Raw genomic sequence first — 18,931 nt, 5'->3', positions numbered from 1 at the left:
TGTATTTTATGGATACAGATAAATTAGAGAGAGCATAAAGTTCAGTGGAGTCCTACTCATAATATTTTAAAGCAAAAGGCATTTGCATTAAGATAAATAATTATTTGCAAAGGATGAGCTATAATTTTCTAATTGCAGGCTAGCATTGGTTTCAAACTAGATCTCCATTTTGCCTACATAAAACCCAACTGTTCAACATATTACTGAAAACTGAGCTGAAGAAGAGAATAAATTCCTAGTATTTTTCATGAGAAGCAAAACATTCTAGAGTTGCTTTCTTCACTAACATCAGACTCCATCTTCCTAGTCACTTTAGTCTCATTGTATTTCCATATTTTACATAATAAAGCTATAATGTAACTGCTGCCTGAAAATGCTGCCATTTTTCTCTGTACTGTAGTTAGGTTAGGCTAAACTACTTTCTATATTGGCTGTCAGTATGCAGCAGAGATACATAGTTCATGTTCTTAAAGGATCATCTTCCACAACTGCCTATAGTAGTGAAAGCAGAAGCACCAGAAGGTTTTATATAAAGATATGTCCTCAGATGACCATGTTCCTGACTGGCAGCTTTTATTTCTGATTACAGCTTCACTCTGAGGGAGGAATCAGCTTTTACAGGAGACAGAGCTGCAGCCACTCCTTCTTTGGCCTTCCCTCCTAATGCTGTGCATTCCAATTTACATCATCCTCAATTAGCATAGCCTAAGGTCAGGGATAGGGACGCTGGTGGCGCTGTGGGTTAAACCACAGAGCCTAGGACTTGCTGATCAGAAGGTTGGCGGTTCGAATCCCTGCAACGGGGTGAGCTCCGGTTGCTCGGTCCCTGCTCCTGCGAACCTAGCAGTTCGAAAGCACGTCAAAGTGCAAGAAGATAAATAGTTACCGCTCTGGCGGGAAGGTAAATGGCGTTTCTGTGCGCTGCTCTGGTTCGCCAGAAACGGCTTAGTCATGCTGGCCACATGACCCGGCAGCTGTACGCCGGCTCCCTCGGCCAGTAAAGCGAGATGAGCGCCGCAACCCCAGAGTTGGTCACGACTGGGCCTAATGGTCAGGGGTCCCTTTACCTTTAGGGGAGTTATAGCCCAGCAATATCTGAAGGGCCACACATCTTTGACATACATAGATCTGAGAATCCCCTGGCCTTTGTCTAGCACCCAATACCTGTTCCTTTCATGATGTACAAATGCAACCACCTTTTGAGATGAAGACTTGCAAGTGCTTCCAAGTTGTTGGAGGTTTTACTTTTACTTTTTATATCATAGTGATCTTGGCACCACTGAATTCTGCAATCCTTCTTCCACAAATCAGGAAAAGGTTATGAAGCCATCCATTTTTTGGTCCATATTCCCTACCTTGTTTTCAGTACCCTTCTCTCTTACTAGAACTTAAAGCTGAGTAAGTAATGCCAATTTAGCTGTTTTATTTCATTCCTGAATGCATCCAGAACGACAAGGCATCAAAGGTCTTGTTCATGTCACTGCTAATCTTAATGAATTCGACTAGCAACAGAAATCCATAAATGTTTGGTTTCCCATAACACAGCATGATACTTTTCTGCAGTCAGCTTTCCATTACAGTCTCCACCATAATTTCCTACAGGCTGTATTGCTGTCCTCAGTACTGCAAGAATGTTAAGTAAACTGATAGGTAAATTAATAGGTATGTGCATGCTGATGACACCATATGCAGTTTCTGACAGTTGTTTGTGTGTTTAGGCAAATTTTCTAGCTACATGATGTCTCCACTTTGCAAAGCCAACTGCTGATTTTTCACAGTTCTTAGTATAGATTAACTCATAAGAGTTAGAAATGCACACCATTATTCCCATCCGTTCCTTTTTAGATAAAAACATTTATTTGCAGAAACGTCCATCTGGCAGCTTGTATATAATGAATGATATATTGAGGGCTAGTAAACATCTTAATTGATTATTTATTGCATTTATATCCTGCTCCTTTTCTAAAGGGTGACTTACTTATGGCTTCCAAGCAGTCTCTCATCCAGGCAGCTCACAGGGCAAGAACTGCTTGACTGTGGATAGGCATTATGTGCCTACAGACCATTCTTGGAGCCAAACATATAACTTTTATTCATTGCACAGTGTAGCAATGCCTGAAAATGCCTTTTGAATCTGCCATTTGGCATTCCTTGCATTTGCGAAATGCCATTCCACAGATAGGAGGACTTGTATCGGCTCTTTAACACCAAGGCCACTTTGTGGCAATGCACATCCACACCTTTTTCTTTAGACTTCAGTAAACAACATAAAGATGGGATTTGGGATCAAAAATACATTCCAAGTCCTATAGAACAAACTATGCAGACATCTATTTTCTACCTTAGTTAGTATTACAGACCACAAATATGTCACTTGCTAAATACCATGCGCCTACAATATAATAGTATTCATCAATTCTTCAAACCAATGAACGAAGTTCAGACTACTGGCCGAAAATGGTTTAATACTGTTTATAGAAAGCTTAAAGAATACAAAATAATAGGAATGGGATGGAGATTGAAAGTAATTATACCCTTGTAGAACTGTGTATGTGAAGCGGTTTATCGTTTAAGTAACATCCATGACAACTTTGTTATAGTCTCTTTCTGCCCCATGAAAGTTTTTCCAGTGAGAAAACCTCAGAACCACGCCCAGAGTAGACAAGCTGTACAGACAAAAATCTAACAGTAAGAACCTAAGTTGTCACAGTTAGAAATGGGGGTAGCCCAAGTCAGAATAGGCTGGCCTGAAATGTAGCCAAGTGGCAACATGATGTATTTTCCTATTTATTTTAGATTTAGATCAGATTTTGAGGCAACTTCATATTATGACTGGAGAAAATAACTGAACACTTCCTACTACAGATGGGAGAGAGATTAGTCATTACTTTTTATCTGCAGTCTACTTTTTCATCGGGGTGCAAAACCTGAGCACCCAGTTATGACTGGCTGCTTAAAAAATTGGTCTGGTGATTTGCCTAGGAGGTCAGGAAGAAAAATGTTACCCAACTCATATGCATTCCTATGTGGTCCTGGTTAACACATCCACTTCCCATAGAATCAATCCTCTCACTTAACAAACTATCATTATTTATTTTCTCTTCTATCCCCCTCCTTTATATATTCTTCTTTGACTTAATCTTTTTCTGTTCTGTTCCTCTTTCATCTTTACTTCCACCCAATATTTTTCTCATTCCCACCCACACACCAGTTTTATGCTTTGACACTTTTGTTTCTTTCTTTTTGCTCCCACACTTTGTCTTTTATTGAGACATGTGTGTGTGTTTATATATACACTCCTTTATCTCAAAAAGCCTTCCCTGAAGTAGGACTTAGACCAGTCTATGACTTCTGGGAAGACTTGGGCCACTGCATGACATCTCAATTAGACACTCAACACATTAATGGAAGGAAAGATGGACATCAGAATCCATCCTCTCCCTGGAACATCCAGATGTCTTCCTCTCCATGGGCTCCTGGGAAATGTCTGAATCCTGTGTTTTACTTCTGCTTATCACTATAGTTCATAATAATCACCATCACTTCCTTCAGGTTGTTCTGTAAAGGTTATCACCAGGCAGGCTTAGGAGGTAGCATGCTTACTAAGATTAGTACTGTTTCCAGGATGCATGTAAAATTCTGAAACTGCTTACCATCTCTGAAGGGCTGCATGGGCTCATCTCCCCAGGAAGGAGGGAACGGGGAGAAAGGTGATTGTGAAATGCTGCATTCAGATATGGGGGCCGTGCTTTTGCAGGGCCCAAACCCAAGCATCTCTCTCTCCTGATTTGGCGATGAAGGATCTGTTCCTAGTGCAGACTGAAGCATAGGGTATTCTGATGAATTGGCTAGTAGCTCCTTCAAAATGTTAATTGGTGAGATGGTGAGCTCCCAGTTAGTGATTCCAAAATCCCTCAGGTGAGCTCGGGCATGGCTGGATAATCCTGCACGTGTGTCAAAGCCAGCCCCACAGAATTCACATCTCATTAAACTGAAAGTACTTGGATCAAAGTTTGCAACTGTGAAAGAGGGGATAATAATCAGTGTCATATTAAAACATAAAGAACAGGCAATAAATGCTTTCAAAGAACCCCCACTAGATCACATGATTTATTTATTTTTAAAAAACCCAAACTATGAAAACTAGACATTGCAGAGATGCTATAACATCTATTGTTGAGAGGGAAAATATGGGAACATACATACCCATCTTCAAGGAATGAAAAATATTAGAAAAATTGAAAAAATTATAAATTGAATACATACTACCTTTTTTCTTCTTCTTTTGGAAGGAAAATTTTTGCTCAATAGCTTTCACTTCTTCTGCAGAGATGAAGTGACGGACATTGTAGCTCACACCCACCCTGTTCAGGTGGCCCCGCACGTGATTGGCTAGGCCAATCCCATTGTGGAACCTGTCAGGACAGTACGGGCATTTCCTCTCCTCATTCTTCAGCATCAATGAATCTGCATCCAGAAGATCATCCAGTTCTAAGGAGCTTTCTAAAGAGGAATCTAATAGGAAGACGCCTAAGGGAAGGGATTCATCCATTCCAAACTCTTGGGAAGGAGGCAACATCTTTTTCTTGAGAATCTTCATCTTGGGCCGCTTCATCTTTCTGGGATAAATATTAATCTCATCAACAAGAACAATGGGGACCATGTGACGTAACTGATGCTGCTGCCCCGCTGATGCTATTGGATAATCTGTTGCCTTCAGAGTGCCCCTGAAATTCCTTTTGAGGTCCAAAGCAGATTGAGGAATAGCAACAGGCCTGAAATATCTATTCTCTGCTAACTCTATTTCTGTTGCTAAAGGGAATTCTTCTTCCATACTCCTAATATCGCTTACGGGTAACCATTTGTGCTGGAGTTCCTCCAGCCCACCTGGGTGGCTTTTGGCATTCTCTCTCTCAGTCTCAAGTGGCGGTGCTGTGCTTTTATTCCTTATTTGTTTCAGGGCATGCGGAGAATAAGCTTTCGCTGAGGTAAGAGTAGACAAGATCTTATGTGAAGAGCTATAGGGAGCTCGTTTCCTAGCCCGAAAACCAGGCATTGGGATTTCTTTTTTATTAGTGCCATTGCTTTTATTAAGTCTCTGGTGGCCCACTGTGAAGCCATGAAGGGATTCATAGTGGGACGTGGTTTCACAGTGGGACTGGGGGAAATGTTTGCCTGCTTTGCTCAAATAATCAGTTTCTGAAAATCGGCCTGACCTGCTAGGGCTGTAGGCATCCCTACTAGTTCCAGGCTGGTTTACATCTGCTTCAAAAGACTCCGTGTTCCAGGACAAGTGGGAATGAGCATATTTCATGTGTTCTTTTAAAATGTTTTCATTTGGGGCTGGAAAGCTACAAAGCATGCAAGTGCTAAGACCTTTGTTGCTACTGTGTGCATGCGCCACTTGAGGTACATGATCATTTGGCCTGAAATGTCTACTATATATGTTGTGCATGGAGCTGTCCCGTGGATCACTACCACGGGAACTGCCAAACAAGTTCACATTCTTCAAACTTTGATCTTTCCTCTCCTTGACATGCATCTTTGCATGTTGGACAAACACCTTAGAGGAGTTGGTTCCAAACACACACTTTGGGCACTGTAGCCTGGCATCACGGCCTTCATCTGGGAATTCATTAAGCTTCTGAATTTCCTCAATGATTTTTTCTCTGGACTCCTGATGGAGTCTCCTGTGCTGCTCTAGAGAACCAATGTCCCCAAAAGCCCATCCACATTCACTACAGGTCAACTGACACTGACCTCCAATGCCCTCTCTGCTTTCATCCAGCCCTAGTCCCCTGTTATGCTGAAGCATATGGTCCATCAAATGTTCCTTCATCTTAAAATAGATGCTGCATTCAATGCATGTGTACACAGCTGGGTCCTCTTCCTGCACTGCGCCATCTTTCCCCTGCTCCTCCACCAGGGCGTTGCACATATAGGGTCTTGTGTCATCATAGGTGCTGCAGGAAGGAGATTCTACAGACCGCAGAGGAACACGTTCCGAAACATCTCCGGCATTAGCAGTCCAAGCATGTTTGCGGACAGAAAGGTCTGTGGCTGTCTGATGCCCCGACATCTGTAATGCCCACTCAGCAGTGTTTGCAGAACTTACTTCGGCTAAATCGGAGTCCATTGCCTGCCCCTTCCTGGGGGAGAGTGCACTCTCAACAGTCCTTGCTTTACTTGCGTGAGGATTTTGCATTTTTCTAAATACTGGCAGAGCTAACAAAGAAGCTTCTCGTGCAGACTGTCCCCTAACGGCCAGGTTTGTTGCTACATCTGTTGGCTTATTTACATTTCTGTAGGGAGGCCTTAGCCCCTCATTGTGCTCAGAAAGCCAGTCAAGCCTCCGAAAGCCCTTCTTTCCCAACCCTTGCCTTTTGTCTAAGTGCTCTTTGCTGAAAGCTTCTAGCTGCTTTGGTTCATTGCTATGGTGTCTTTCATCCCCACTAACAGTCTGTGCTCCAGGAGGGGGTGGTGAAGTTTCCACTGCTGCTTTGCCAGGGTCTAAAGGCTCAGGCTCCCCTTCTAGATCATCCGTATTCCTTTGCACAGTTTTTATAATCTTAGGTTCCATTGCAGAAGTGGGTTCCTTTGGATAAGAATTATTTTTCCGTGCTGCTTCCTTGGAGCTTGCTAAATCCTTCAAACCAGGGAGTCTTTCTAAAGTGCTTTCTTCTTTGGAGACACTACCCATTGTCTCCCTTGTAGAGCAATCCCACAAGGCAGTCGTGCTTCTTTGATCTGCTGAGCCCCTAGATTTTGCTCTGTAACAGCCTTTCCTGGATTTTAAACGGTCTTCTGCCTTGGTGCTGAAAAGAACAGTCAACAAAAATCAGCTACAGGAAATGTATTGAATTGTTGCTCTAAAAAGATATATGCATTTATAATCATGAACTATTTATTGACTCTTAAGTCACAGCTGAGATCATGCATTCTACACAGCCCTCCCTTTGCTGCTGCATGGAAAACTGGTGTTAATGCAACATTTCAAATGCCTGTATACATCTCCCTGTGCACTTCCATCACTCAAACAACAACATTCTCAGATGAATCATTCCTCTTCACAAAAGGCAACACAACACCTCAAAGCCCTACTCTATCAGCTCAACCTGTTGGTGGCTAATGCCATTTGGATCCCCTTCTCTTAGCACTTTCACCTCAGTAGCTATTCTATCTGGCTACTATGTAACCATAAAGTATTTTGTATTAAAATTGGCTTTTTCTGAATTCTCCTATTTTACCCTCATTATATATCTTTCTCTTTTCATAGTATGGCCTTTATATTTTAAACCGGAAGGCAGAGACTGTGATAATTTTAATTTTTTGTACCTCTCAGAGCCAATTTTAGTCACTTTATCATCATAAAGAGACAGGACTTCGTATATATTTCTAACTAGATAATGCTATCTAAAGTTTACATTGTCCCTTCATAACCTACTATTGTTCAATTATCCAAAAGAAACCTTTCATTTCCTGCACTGGCAACAGCCTTAATTTTGCTAAGCGACTCTGTAGTACTTGCCATTGGGTCATGAGCCATATTCATTAGCAGTGTTTTTTGCTGCTGTTGTTTTCTACCATTTACCTCATTAAAGAGATATAAAACTTGCCATGATGGTTCTGGAGCAAAGTCAAAGGGCCAAACCACAAGTTATGTTAAACATGCTTGTCACTTCCCAGATTCTTTTTTTTTTTTTCCAGAAAAAGCAGCTGTACAGCAGGTTTGTTTTCTAACTCTCTTTTCTCCATGCCTCTTCTGACAAAAAAAAACCTGTTCTCCCCATCTGCTATTGGCTACCCCAAAGCACTACTTGCAGTAAACACTACTTTTGAGGTGTTTCATAGTCCAGATCCAGATTAGAGCCTCACACTTCTACATTTTCTGGGGGAGGGGGAAGAAAATGCCCAGCGCTAACCATGATTTTAAAAATGTTTGGTTAATGGATCTGAAGCTGTCCCACCTCCTAGCCATTGTTCCATCATCGTTTTACTTTTTGTACTTTCAATTTACACCATTGAATCTCTGTACTCATTCATTTTAGACTCCTTGCGCCTTTTGGATGCTGATTTCTTTCAGCAGAAGCTATGTTTGGATTGTTTTCTCTCTGGGTTAAAGTAAAAACAGACTTGTCTGAAATGAACTATACACTTCATCGGAATTCCATAATGCAAGTACTTTCAACATCTTCCTTGGCCAAGGTCATCCCAGATGGCAGGGAAAGAAAACAAGAGCACTTAATGGAGCCAACATATCCTCTGCCAAGCCCATAGAACAATGAAGAGTAGAGAAATCCGATAATGAATGGTTGAAGCTTCATGCAACATAAAGGCCTAGAGACTGAGCTCACACTGCAGCCTTATGTGCCTTTGCTAGGCAACAAGTCTCACTGATTTATCAGATTTTATTTTCAAGTTTGTTTGTTTGTTATGTTTATAACCAACTGCTCATCGCTCAGCGTAGGATCAATAATCAAGTGGCAGGTATATATTCTATCAATTGATCAAATGACCTGAACAGCAAGCTTCTCTGACTTGACTATGACCCACTTCAAAACGAGAACCCAGGGAAATTTTCCAGGAAGGATTACATGAGTGAAGGCACACATGTTATATTGAATGGTATTATACTAAGCTTGATGTTGCAATACAAATGAAAGACCTTGGGAACTGGCCCACAGAGATTAAAAATGCCAAGCCCTGTAATTCTTCCTCTAGCAATTTCAACACTTACCAGGCTCCCTTCTTGCAAGTTGTGTTTGAGACAACAGCACAAGGAGAAGGATTGGGCTCATCTGCAAGAGAGAAAAGGTAGCATCATATGCCTGACTTGTGCAGCATACTGGGGCTTCAAGTGTACTTTACAAAACATGTAATGTTATAGCTATAAAGCTTTCCAAGCAGCTAAACCCACCCAGTTTGTGTCCCTTCCTCAGAGCGGGTTTGGATTAGTATGGGATTTCTAACCCACACTGTTTAATCCCAAGCACCAACAATTTGATATATAATCATTCTAGCAGTTAAGCAGTTTAAAATGAAACAAGATAGATGTAAAATAAAGCATGTCCAAGAATCCATCTTATAAGTAGTATAAAAAAACCAAACACCCATTCTAGTGCCTTAGTATCAAAATACAAATTTGCTTCCTCTGCAAAGTGAGATAATTTCAACTGAAGCAAAAGGAAGTCTCTCTCTCTCTCCCCCCACCCCACACAAACTGCTGGTGCAGATGGCCAGATCTGAATCAGTATCATAGCTGTGGACAAACAGTTAAAGTCACCCTACCCACCAACCCACCAACCACCTCTTGAGCCAGACTGGACCACCACACTGGAAATTTGTGTTTCCACACTGGAAAGTTGGCTTTCTTTTGTGCAGAAAACAGGAGTGGGTGTGAGAGACACAAAGCCCTGCTTACAGCTCGTAACACATGGAGGGTGTGCTAAAGCTCACATTATGATAGTATATCTTGACCTGCTAGATCTGCAATGAATGCCCACACTCAGGCACTTCCAGTTCTGTGTGGAATGCAGGCTTGATTCATCCCAATCTTCTGTTACGTTGGCAAAAGGAAGCAGCCATCAATATCTGGCCAAAGCTTCCAGTGAACCCTTTCTTTTGTTAGAATCCATACACAGCTCTAGGACCCAATTCTATGCCAAAGTGCAATGTAATCTGGTTTAATTCTACAAAATTCCCAGCAAGATGGTCTGCAGTGGGAAACTGTGTGTTGCTGAAGCCACAGTGCATAGGATGGCGCTTTATACCAAGTCATACCATTGGTATGTTTAGCCTATTATTGTCTACACTAACTGGCAGCAGCTCTCCTGGATTTCAGGCAGGAGTCTCTTCCAGCCTTACTTGGAGGTGCCAGGGGCTGAACATGGAAACTTCACCATGTAAATCAGATGCTCTACTGCTGAGCTATGGCTCTTTCCTCAAAGAGTCCTTTCCTTCCCAGAACCTGACTACTTATAAAATGGCTTAGGGAGAGGAACTACAGAAGTCATATACTGTACTAACTAAAGGTGGTTTTAACATGATTCAAGAACCGAACTTGGCATGTATATTTCATACCCATTTTGTCCCCAAATGGTGGAGCAACAGGGTTTTCACTAACTTTCAGCTGATGATAAGAATTTAACAATACCTGGATGTTAGTCAAATAAAATGGAGATGATACTGAAAACAGAACCAATTTAATAAATGCAGAACTCAGAAGCACTAGGGTTATAACACTAAGGCCCAAACTACACATGGTGTTGAATATGTGTTTCACATTTAATGGACAGGGCTATGTTTTGTTTTTCAACAAATAGCATGGGGTGGGGGTTACTGGGATCACAGACTGGGAGTTTAACCCTTTCTACCCCTGCTGTAATTCTAAGAAAAGTTGCTCTCTGATGCTGTTATTTATTTTGACAGGGATCAAGTGCTGGGGAGAAAAAGAGTTGGGAGTTTGGCCATAACTCAGCAGAGGTTTTTGCTGAGGCAATTTCTAAAGTTTTGAGAGTACCGGCAGGTGGAAGGAATGGTGGCATCTTGCTGACATACATTGCTACAAATAAAAATATTGTTAATATGTGGCTCTAAAGGGAAGAGGCACATTTGACAAAATGCCAGAGCTTACAGGGTCAACCAAGTGCTACTGGAGAGCACAGGACAGGACAGGAGTATCAGGTTGAAACTGAAAAAGCCTGAATCTGCGCCATCCATTTTTGTGACTGAGTCTTTGTACATTCCTTCCTGCACCTGAATGCCTTCACGGACTCGAAACGCAATGGCATCCCGGTTATATCAGGCATTGTTTACATTTGTAGTGCAATGAACATGAAAGAGAAGAAAATAAAACAGCAGGTTTTGTATTTCGTACAAACGGTAGGCAAGCTTTACAATTCAATGTGATAGTCACTTGCAATGATCCTAGGAAGGAAAAGTTGTCCGTGCCAATCCAGGCCGAAGACAGATATAGCATTTTATCAATGTGAGTTTGCCTTCAGGTCAGCTTCTCAGCTTGCCTGGTATACTTACATAACAGCAAGTCAAACAGAAAGTTCAACCTTCCCAGTTATGCTTCATGTGGGCTATTCACTTAAAAAAAAGAGGAAGCTGCACATACAGATAAAACAGAGATCAAAGATTAGAAAAAAACCCCAAACCAATAGCAAAACTAATCTGAGAATTGGAAAGGAGGTGTGTACAAGGCAATCAGTGGCACCCAGAGATGAATCTCCCATACTTAAATGGAAATACTTTGAACAACTGCAGAATGGAACACTTTTCCAAAACCTGTCCCAGGAGAAACGGTTATGTTTGGACTGAACAGACTGAGTGCTCTCCCACTAGTCTGAGGACATACAAAGAGTTCCTTTGGACCACATTAAAAGTCTAGCTAGTTCAGCATTCTCTTCTTGCTGTGGCCAACCAGATGTCCATGGGAAACCCACGAGCAGGACATGCGTGCAACAAATGTGCGTATTTATCTTCACTGTCAGACTTTGATTCAAGATGCACAGCCATGCCGTAGCTTGGATGGAAGTGAATCTTTTCCAAACAGCCTCTGCTTAAATACGTCCGTGAAAGAGAATGAAAGACTCTATTATACACCATCTTCAAGCCAAGACATGGAGTATCTCCAGATTTCTGTTACAAACCTGATGGAAATCCAGGCCAAAAGAGATAACACCTCTGAAGTTTTAGAACACTGCCTTGTCCAAAAGTTCTTCACATTTTTTAAGACTGTTTTGCAAGACAGCAAAAAAATGAAATTAATATGTTGGTGGACAAAGAGCAGGGTCCTGTTTGTTCAGGGGGAAAAGATACCAAGTAGGCTAGTTTCACTTGAAAGGGAGAAAAGAAGCTGGAGAGAACTGCAATTTTTATAAAGGGACAAAGAAAGGTAAATTTTGAAGTATTAAAAATATGGAGCTGTTAAGGAAAAAGCAGTAGAAGTACAGATAAAGAGAGAAGGACAATGGCAGAGGTGGATCTTAGGAATTCTTTTGTTCATGAGAGCTCTAGCATTTCTATTTTTAGAAACCATCTCCTTTAGAGGAAAAACAGAACGATTTATCTTCTTACTGATGAGCACAAAACTGTACTCGGTGCTGCAAGACCTCATTTCTTGGAAACAGCAAGAGATGAGGGAATTTAATGTCTTGATCTTAGAGGCGAACATTTTAACCTCTCTGGTAATCCAAAATAAACTTTGCTTCTGAATATTCAAGAATGGGAGTCGTGGGTTTTTAGAAAAACAACACACAGACACACACACACACACCGCAGGCAGCAGATTTCCCCTTTAATCACAGCCACAGTTTCAAAGCTAGAAAGCATCCTCATAATCTAAATAGTACAATCTGATCCGTTTTTTCAATGAAAGAATAGATATAGCAATCGAGTTTTTAAAATGATGCAGAAGTGCTACTTATCTGCCATCTTATCTGCCATTATATTGGTGTATGCTTTACTGTTTTTTGTGAACCATGTAACAGCTACAGTCCTCCAACTGACCTCTCCTCTAGTCTGCTCTGATGCTTAGCACAAACCACCCTGCCAGGCCTACATCAGGTTCATAGTCTTGAGCTGTTCATAAGATCCAGAGCTGTGTTGCTTAAGAAAATAATTGGTAATCCTTATATTCTTTTCAAAAGACACTAACGCATCAAACAATTCCAAGTTTACCTTCCTCTAACCAATAAAAACAGCCTGCACTGCATTGCAGGGGGTTGGACTAGATGACCCTAGAGTCCCTTTCCAACTCCACAATTCTACAATTTTATGATTCTTAGGCATATTTTTTGAAAATAAAATTACTAAAGCCAACTTTAATACTGATATATGAAGGATCAGGATTGAGGTTTATGGAAAGCACATTGGACATGAATTACCATATTACATGAAGATACAGTGGTACCTCGGGTTACATACGCTTCAGGTTACATACACCTCAGGTTACAGACTCCGCTAACCCAGAAATAATACCTCGGGTTAAGAGCTTTGCTTCAGGATGAGAACAGAAATCATGCTCCGGCGGCGCAGCAGCAGTGGGAGGCCTCATTAGCTAAAGTGGTGCTTCAGGTTAAGTATAGTTTCAGGTTAAGAACAGACCTCCGGAACGAATTAAGTACTTAACTTGAGGAATTACTATGCCTTGAACATAAAAAAATAAATAAATATTTGGATAACATATGTTAAGAGCATAAAATGTAAAACACTGGTTAAATGCTCAAAAGAATTGGCCTTACTGTCCTTCTTCCATAAGATAGATTTTATTATTTTAAAAGATTTATAAACTGTTCACATTATAAAATATCAGAGCGGATGGCAACAGAGAGATCACATCCAAGCCTAACAGGAACTTTGGAAAACTACCCCAGAAGATCAAACTAGATGACATCAACAATTTTGTTTGTTTGAATACAAGACAGGCCCAATGGCATGGAAAGAGGGGTGGGAGGGAGAATCTGGTTTTAAAAGCAATGAAGAGGGGGGAATGAATGAACACTGCTGAATCCTCACCCCACCAAAACACAGAGCTTACCACCCTGTACTGTCCCTTTGGAAACTTTTCTCCCAGCAGAATTTCCAGCATTAGAAGTTGCCCTCGCTAAGAGAAAAGTGTTTGAGGAGAGAAGCCACAGCTCCTTCAGCCACTTGCTCCTCCTTTTAAGACTAGACCCCCCTGTTTCTATGTGACTGAAGCCGTTCCAGGTTTAAAAGTACAGAACGGCTGCTGTCACATCTAGTTCGGCCTAATCTATCATTCTGGGCATATCAGCATGATCTTCTTTAAGGGAATCTGCTTCTGCACCATATCATTTGTTGCTGTTAGTAATAACAAAATGCCTCTATAGCGGCAGCATTCTGTCTTTTCCTTTTTACGTATAAAAGTAGAGGAGACGATAGATTAAGGACTCAGAGTAGTCATTTAGCATCCACTCTTCTCCCCCCCCCCCCAAGCTTTTATAAATTCTGCAGGACTCCCCCCCCCCCCCCCCGCAATGGCTTTCCTCAAGTGCAATCTAAGAATATGCCATTCATTTCAAGAGATTTAGCCTTAATGAAAAAAAACCTTTTCCGTAAATCACGAGGAAAAGTCAAGTATTACGCTGCAAGTAAAACAATTTTATTAGTTATCAGGAAAAAGGTGTCATGACTTAAAATGTGATAAATACTATATTTATATAGCCAGCAACAGCACAAGCAATTATAGATAACCTAGAAAACTACAGTCTCAAAAATGGGGTCATAGAAATGGGATACACTTCAAATGTATAGTACTGGACATGTCACCAGCACAAACACATTTTTAACAAATGTTGTAGAAAGAAAGAAAGAAAGAAAGAAAGAAAGAAAGAAAGGGCAGTTCACAAACCCATGTATGTCATTTGACATTCACTAACTCAGTTTATTGTGTAAAAGAAAAAAAAAGCCGTGTTTAGGCAGTAGAAAAGCTCTGTAATGGATTCAGTGAAATATTTCTGGAACTCTATTCACCTAAATACACGTGACTGTGTCCAAAAATACGATGGAGCTAAATGCAAAAAAATGAGTTAATTAGTAACATGGTTATCTTTTCCTGAGTCCAGATTGTCTGGTGTTCTGTTTTTTAAAACTAAACAAAACAGGCCACAAGAAGATCTGGTGTAAAGGTATAAAGACAAGGCTCTTGGCAATTGGCTTACTAAAAAGGAAAATGTGCAGGTAATGTTCTATCCAATCAAAGCATGGCACATTTGGACCAGGAAGACTTAATTCAGAATTATGAGCCTCAGAAATAAATAGCACGAGCAGGCACAAAATTTATCTGTCTCCCTAATGGGGAATCTCTGCTTGTATTTAACAGGATGATTCCACAACAGTAACTTCAGCCTGAAATATAAACTCATTGGGTTTTATCCAATGCTAGTACTATTCAGAGTAGACACCATGAAATTAATGACCATGACTAACTTAGGCCCATTAATTCCAATGAGCCTACTCTGAGTAGGATCCACGATTGGATGGGGGGGTCACACTACTCAATGTTTCACTCAGCAGTGAATATGACCACTTAACCATCCCTAACATAAGGGGCAAGCAGTTGACAACATCACTTCTGATTTATCCAGAAGACCAATCAAAGTGTGCTTTCAGCTACATTTCAGTTGGGCAGTTGCACTATTCCTAATTCAAAGGTAACTTCTAACCCACTACTTCAAGGGGCTTACAAACAGTAAACAACTAAATGGTAAAAAAAACCCCAAAAACGAAATCCAATAAAATACAACAAAGCCATACAGGCAGGGACAAGACTATGGATGTTATATGCCAAAGCTTAAGGCAAGGAAAATATGATATTTCTACAATTATTAAAATATAGGTTTATGCCTTTGGTTACTTCTTGTAAACTGCTGTAAACACAAGCCCTTTATCTAAATGTAAATGCACCTTAGAGAGGTAATTGGGGTACAATGCACAGATAAACTGTGCAGAGGTATGACTCCCCTTCCATGCCACCACAAGGGGCAAAAGACCTTGCAAACCCCAGATACACACAGCTGCCATGCAACCAACTGATGCTGGAGTACAGTGGTACCTCGGGTTAAGTACTTAATTTGTTCCGGAGGTCTGTACTTAACATGAAACTGTTCTTAACCGGAAGCACCACTTTAGCTAATGGGGCCTCCTGCTGCTGCTGTGCCGCCGGAGCACGATTTCTGTTCTCATCCTGAAGCAAAGTTCTTAACCTGAAGCACTATTTCTGGGTTAGCGGAGTCTGTAACCTGAAGCGTCTGTAACCTGAAGCGTATGTAACCTGAGGTACCACTGTACTCTGAACAACTCCTGGCTAGGCAATAAGATGGAATGGGCTTATGGCCATCTGGCTTGAAGCCATAGCTATTGATTCCACCAGTCACTGCAATTTTGCCACCGGTTACAACAGGTATCTGTGCTTCACAGTGTCCCGACCTCAAGTAAACTCAGGATTTGACAGAACGGAGGAAATTAAACATAAGCATATCAATGGCACACTGCAGCTCTGAATGGCTGAGTTGCAGATCTGGTCCCTGGGTACTTTGAATGCCAAAATAACTTTGATATGAAACTCAAGAACTTCCTCAAGGCCCTTCCTAAAGCCTTTGTGCAATATGTTTACAAGCCTTCTTGCAAATACATAATAAAATAAAAATAATGCAGGCATGGAGAAAGAAGAGTTAGTATCTGTCACTCTAAACATCACAAATACTACGACCCAACAGAGGCCTGCAGCATTGGCACAGCAACAGAGCAATCATGCTAGGAATTAATGTTCTATCTGAAGGGAGGCTTTGCAAAATATTGTGTTTCAAGTGCTGGGATAATATGACATTCCATGATGGAAAAACACAGACTAGAGGGAAGAGATGTGGACCTGTGTGCAATGAATAAACAACAACAATGTGCATTTATTATATAATAAGTTGCTTGTGAAGAAAAGTTCTGACTCTGGTGTTTGGCTGGAGCCGCACCAATTACTTTTTTGCTGAAAGAAACCAGCTAGATGTGGCACTGCTGTGGCGTTCTTTGGAGAATATCAGATCACATCACTGAAAATCTAATGAAGCAAACTAAATTAAGGGCTTATATCATCCACTAGGGACGCGGGTGGCGCTGTGGGTTAAAGCACAGAGCCTAGGACTTGCTGATCAGAAGGTCGGCGGTTCGAATCCCCGCGACGGGGTGAGCTCCCGTTGCTCAGTCCCTGCTCCTGCCAACCCTGCAGTTCAAAAGCATGAAGTGTAAGTTGATAAATAGGTACCGCTCTGGTGGGAAGGTAAACGGCATTTCCATGTGCTGCTCTGATTCGCCAGAAGCAGCTTAGTCATGCTGGCCACATGACCTGGAAGCTGTACGCCGGCTCCCTTCGCCAATAAAATGAGATGAGCGCCGCAACCCCAGAGTCGGCCACGACTGGACCTAATGGTCAGGGGTCACTTTACCTTTTATCATCCACTAACAAGTGAAAGTATCATTTGTTTTTCAATTTTTTCTAATATTTCTTACCCATCCTTCACCATAGTTTCGTGGGAGGTGGGGTAGAGGTAGAACAATTCAGTGGTACCTCTGGATGCAAACAGGATCCGTTCCAGAGCCCCGTTCGCATCCTGAGCAGAACGCATCCCGCGTCTGCGGGTCGCGATTCGTTGCTTCTGCGCATGATGTCATTTTGAGCGAAACCCGGAAGTAACCCTTTACAGTACTTCTGGGTCGCCGTGGGACGCAACCTGAAAAAATTTAACCTGAAGCGTCTTTAAACAGAGGTATGACTGTATTTGTTACAATTACAAAAACAAGAAAACCCATTCCAACAGAACAGAACAATATAAATTCAGCAAAAGTGGTGTGTCCCACAAAACAAAATATCTTCAATGTCAAAGACCAGGGGAAAGAGGTGCAGTGAAAGCTACACAATGAAGGTGCTAGACATACCTCTGTGGGAAAGGAGTGCCACAGTTTAGGGGATGCCACAGTGAAAGCCCCCCCAGGCCATATATTCTGCCCTTCTGAGAGTGACTGAACTCCCATGAGAGCCCCTTCTGCATATCTTAAAGGGTCTGTGGGGCTGGAAGGGGTGGGGTTGCCATATTTCAAAAAGTGAAAATCTGAACATTATTTCTGTTTTAAAGGAATACTTTACATCAGATCACTTTCCATTCACTTGGCTGGGGGTGGGGGGTGGAATCATGTGTACAGGGGTTGATTTCTTTCTGGTTCCTCATCTTGGAGAAACTTCCCTGCTACTCTCTAATGTGCAGACTTGTCTAGTTGCCTAAAATGGATCATTGGAAAAAAAGATAAGAGTCCAGAGGTCTTCTGCAGAACCAGAAAGCTGCTGGAGTAGTAGGTACACTGCAGGTTTCCATTATGACCGACCATAAAGAATGCTTCTGATGAGAGCACTATCAAACCAGTCTGGCGCTTAGGTTTCAAATGACAGAGAAATCCCTCAAGCAGTCAGGTTAAATGCAGGATGAATGTTCATTGTTGTATAACTGCACCACAAACAAATCAGAATGAATGCTCAATAAAAACCAGATTTACTGCTGTGTCAGCTTTATATGAGCAAATCAGGGTGAATGCTTAATAAATAGGTAATCTATTCCTCACTCTTCTTTTCTCAATTTCCCTCTCTCTCTCAGTCTTTCAACATTCTGTGCTACTGACTTATTACTGGGCTGTTTAGGAGTCATCATCCCCTCAGTTTTGTTTTTTTTTTTTTTTGTATATTTGGGCTACTTCAAGTCTATGACAGTACTTCTCCTGTGCACAAACATGGGAAGGCTCAGGTTGGTAGTAGTATACTGATTAGGCACTCAGAATTGTATTGACAAATCATAAACACAACAACAGCAACCATGTCTCCCCCCCCCTAAAAAAACACACCACATGGGAACATGGGGACAGGTGTTTGTAAAAAGCACGAGCTAGGCTTGGTGCCAAGTATCCGGTCAGCAACTTTTGTTAATTCAGGTTTTCAGCTATAACAGCACACCTTTCCTGTCTAAGGGAGAGTGCAAAGAGAAAAGCCAGAAGGCAAGAGTAGACAACTACCCTGATTAAGTAAGATCTAAATGCTTGGGAGGGACGCGGGTGGCGCTGTGGGTTAAACCACAGAGCCTAGGATTTGCCGATCAGAAGGTCGGCGGTTTGAATCCCCACGATGGGGTGAGCTCCCGTTGCTCGGGTCCCTGCTCCTGCCAACCTAGGAGTTCAAAAGCATGCCAAAGTGCAAGTAGGCGTTTCCGTGTGCTGCTCTGGTTCGTCAGAAGCGGCTTAGTCATGTTGGCCACATGACCCGGAAAAACTGTCTGTGGACAAACGCCGGCTCCCTCGGCCAGTAAAACGAGATGAGCGCCGTAACCCCAGAGTTGTCTGTGACTAGACCTAACGGTCAGGGGTCCCT

At 41.8% G+C, this 18,931-nt stretch overlaps 1 protein-coding gene across 18 annotated transcripts in view; it reads right to left on the bottom strand.

Moving 5' to 3' along the window:
- The window catches only part of WIZ (WIZ zinc finger), a 56,585-nt gene that overhangs the window by 17,601 nt on the left and 20,053 nt on the right, over positions 1-18,931 (bottom strand). For 8 of the 18 annotated variants that reach the window (XM_083725754.1, XM_083725756.1, XM_083725755.1 and 5 more), the window contains exons 3-5: positions 8,738-8,798; positions 4,267-6,815; positions 3,654-4,019 (exon numbers count right to left, since the gene is read on the bottom strand). In XM_083725754.1, the coding sequence (XP_083581880.1) occupies positions 3,654-4,019; positions 4,267-6,815; positions 8,738-8,798 (2,976 nt within the window). The remainder of the gene's footprint in view (positions 1-3,653; positions 4,020-4,266; positions 6,816-8,737; positions 8,799-18,931) is intronic. The other 10 variants (XM_083725759.1, XM_083725760.1, XM_083725758.1 and 7 more) reach the window with 2 other exon arrangements.

The sequence above is a fragment of the Podarcis gaigeae genome (genome assembly GCF_964106915.1).
Source record: "Podarcis gaigeae genome assembly, chromosome: 2".
Classification (NCBI taxonomy): Eukaryota; Metazoa; Chordata; class Lepidosauria; order Squamata; family Lacertidae; genus Podarcis; species Podarcis gaigeae.
The sequence above is the reverse complement of the archived record's forward strand: the minus strand, read 5'-3'. Positions and strand labels throughout refer to the sequence as shown.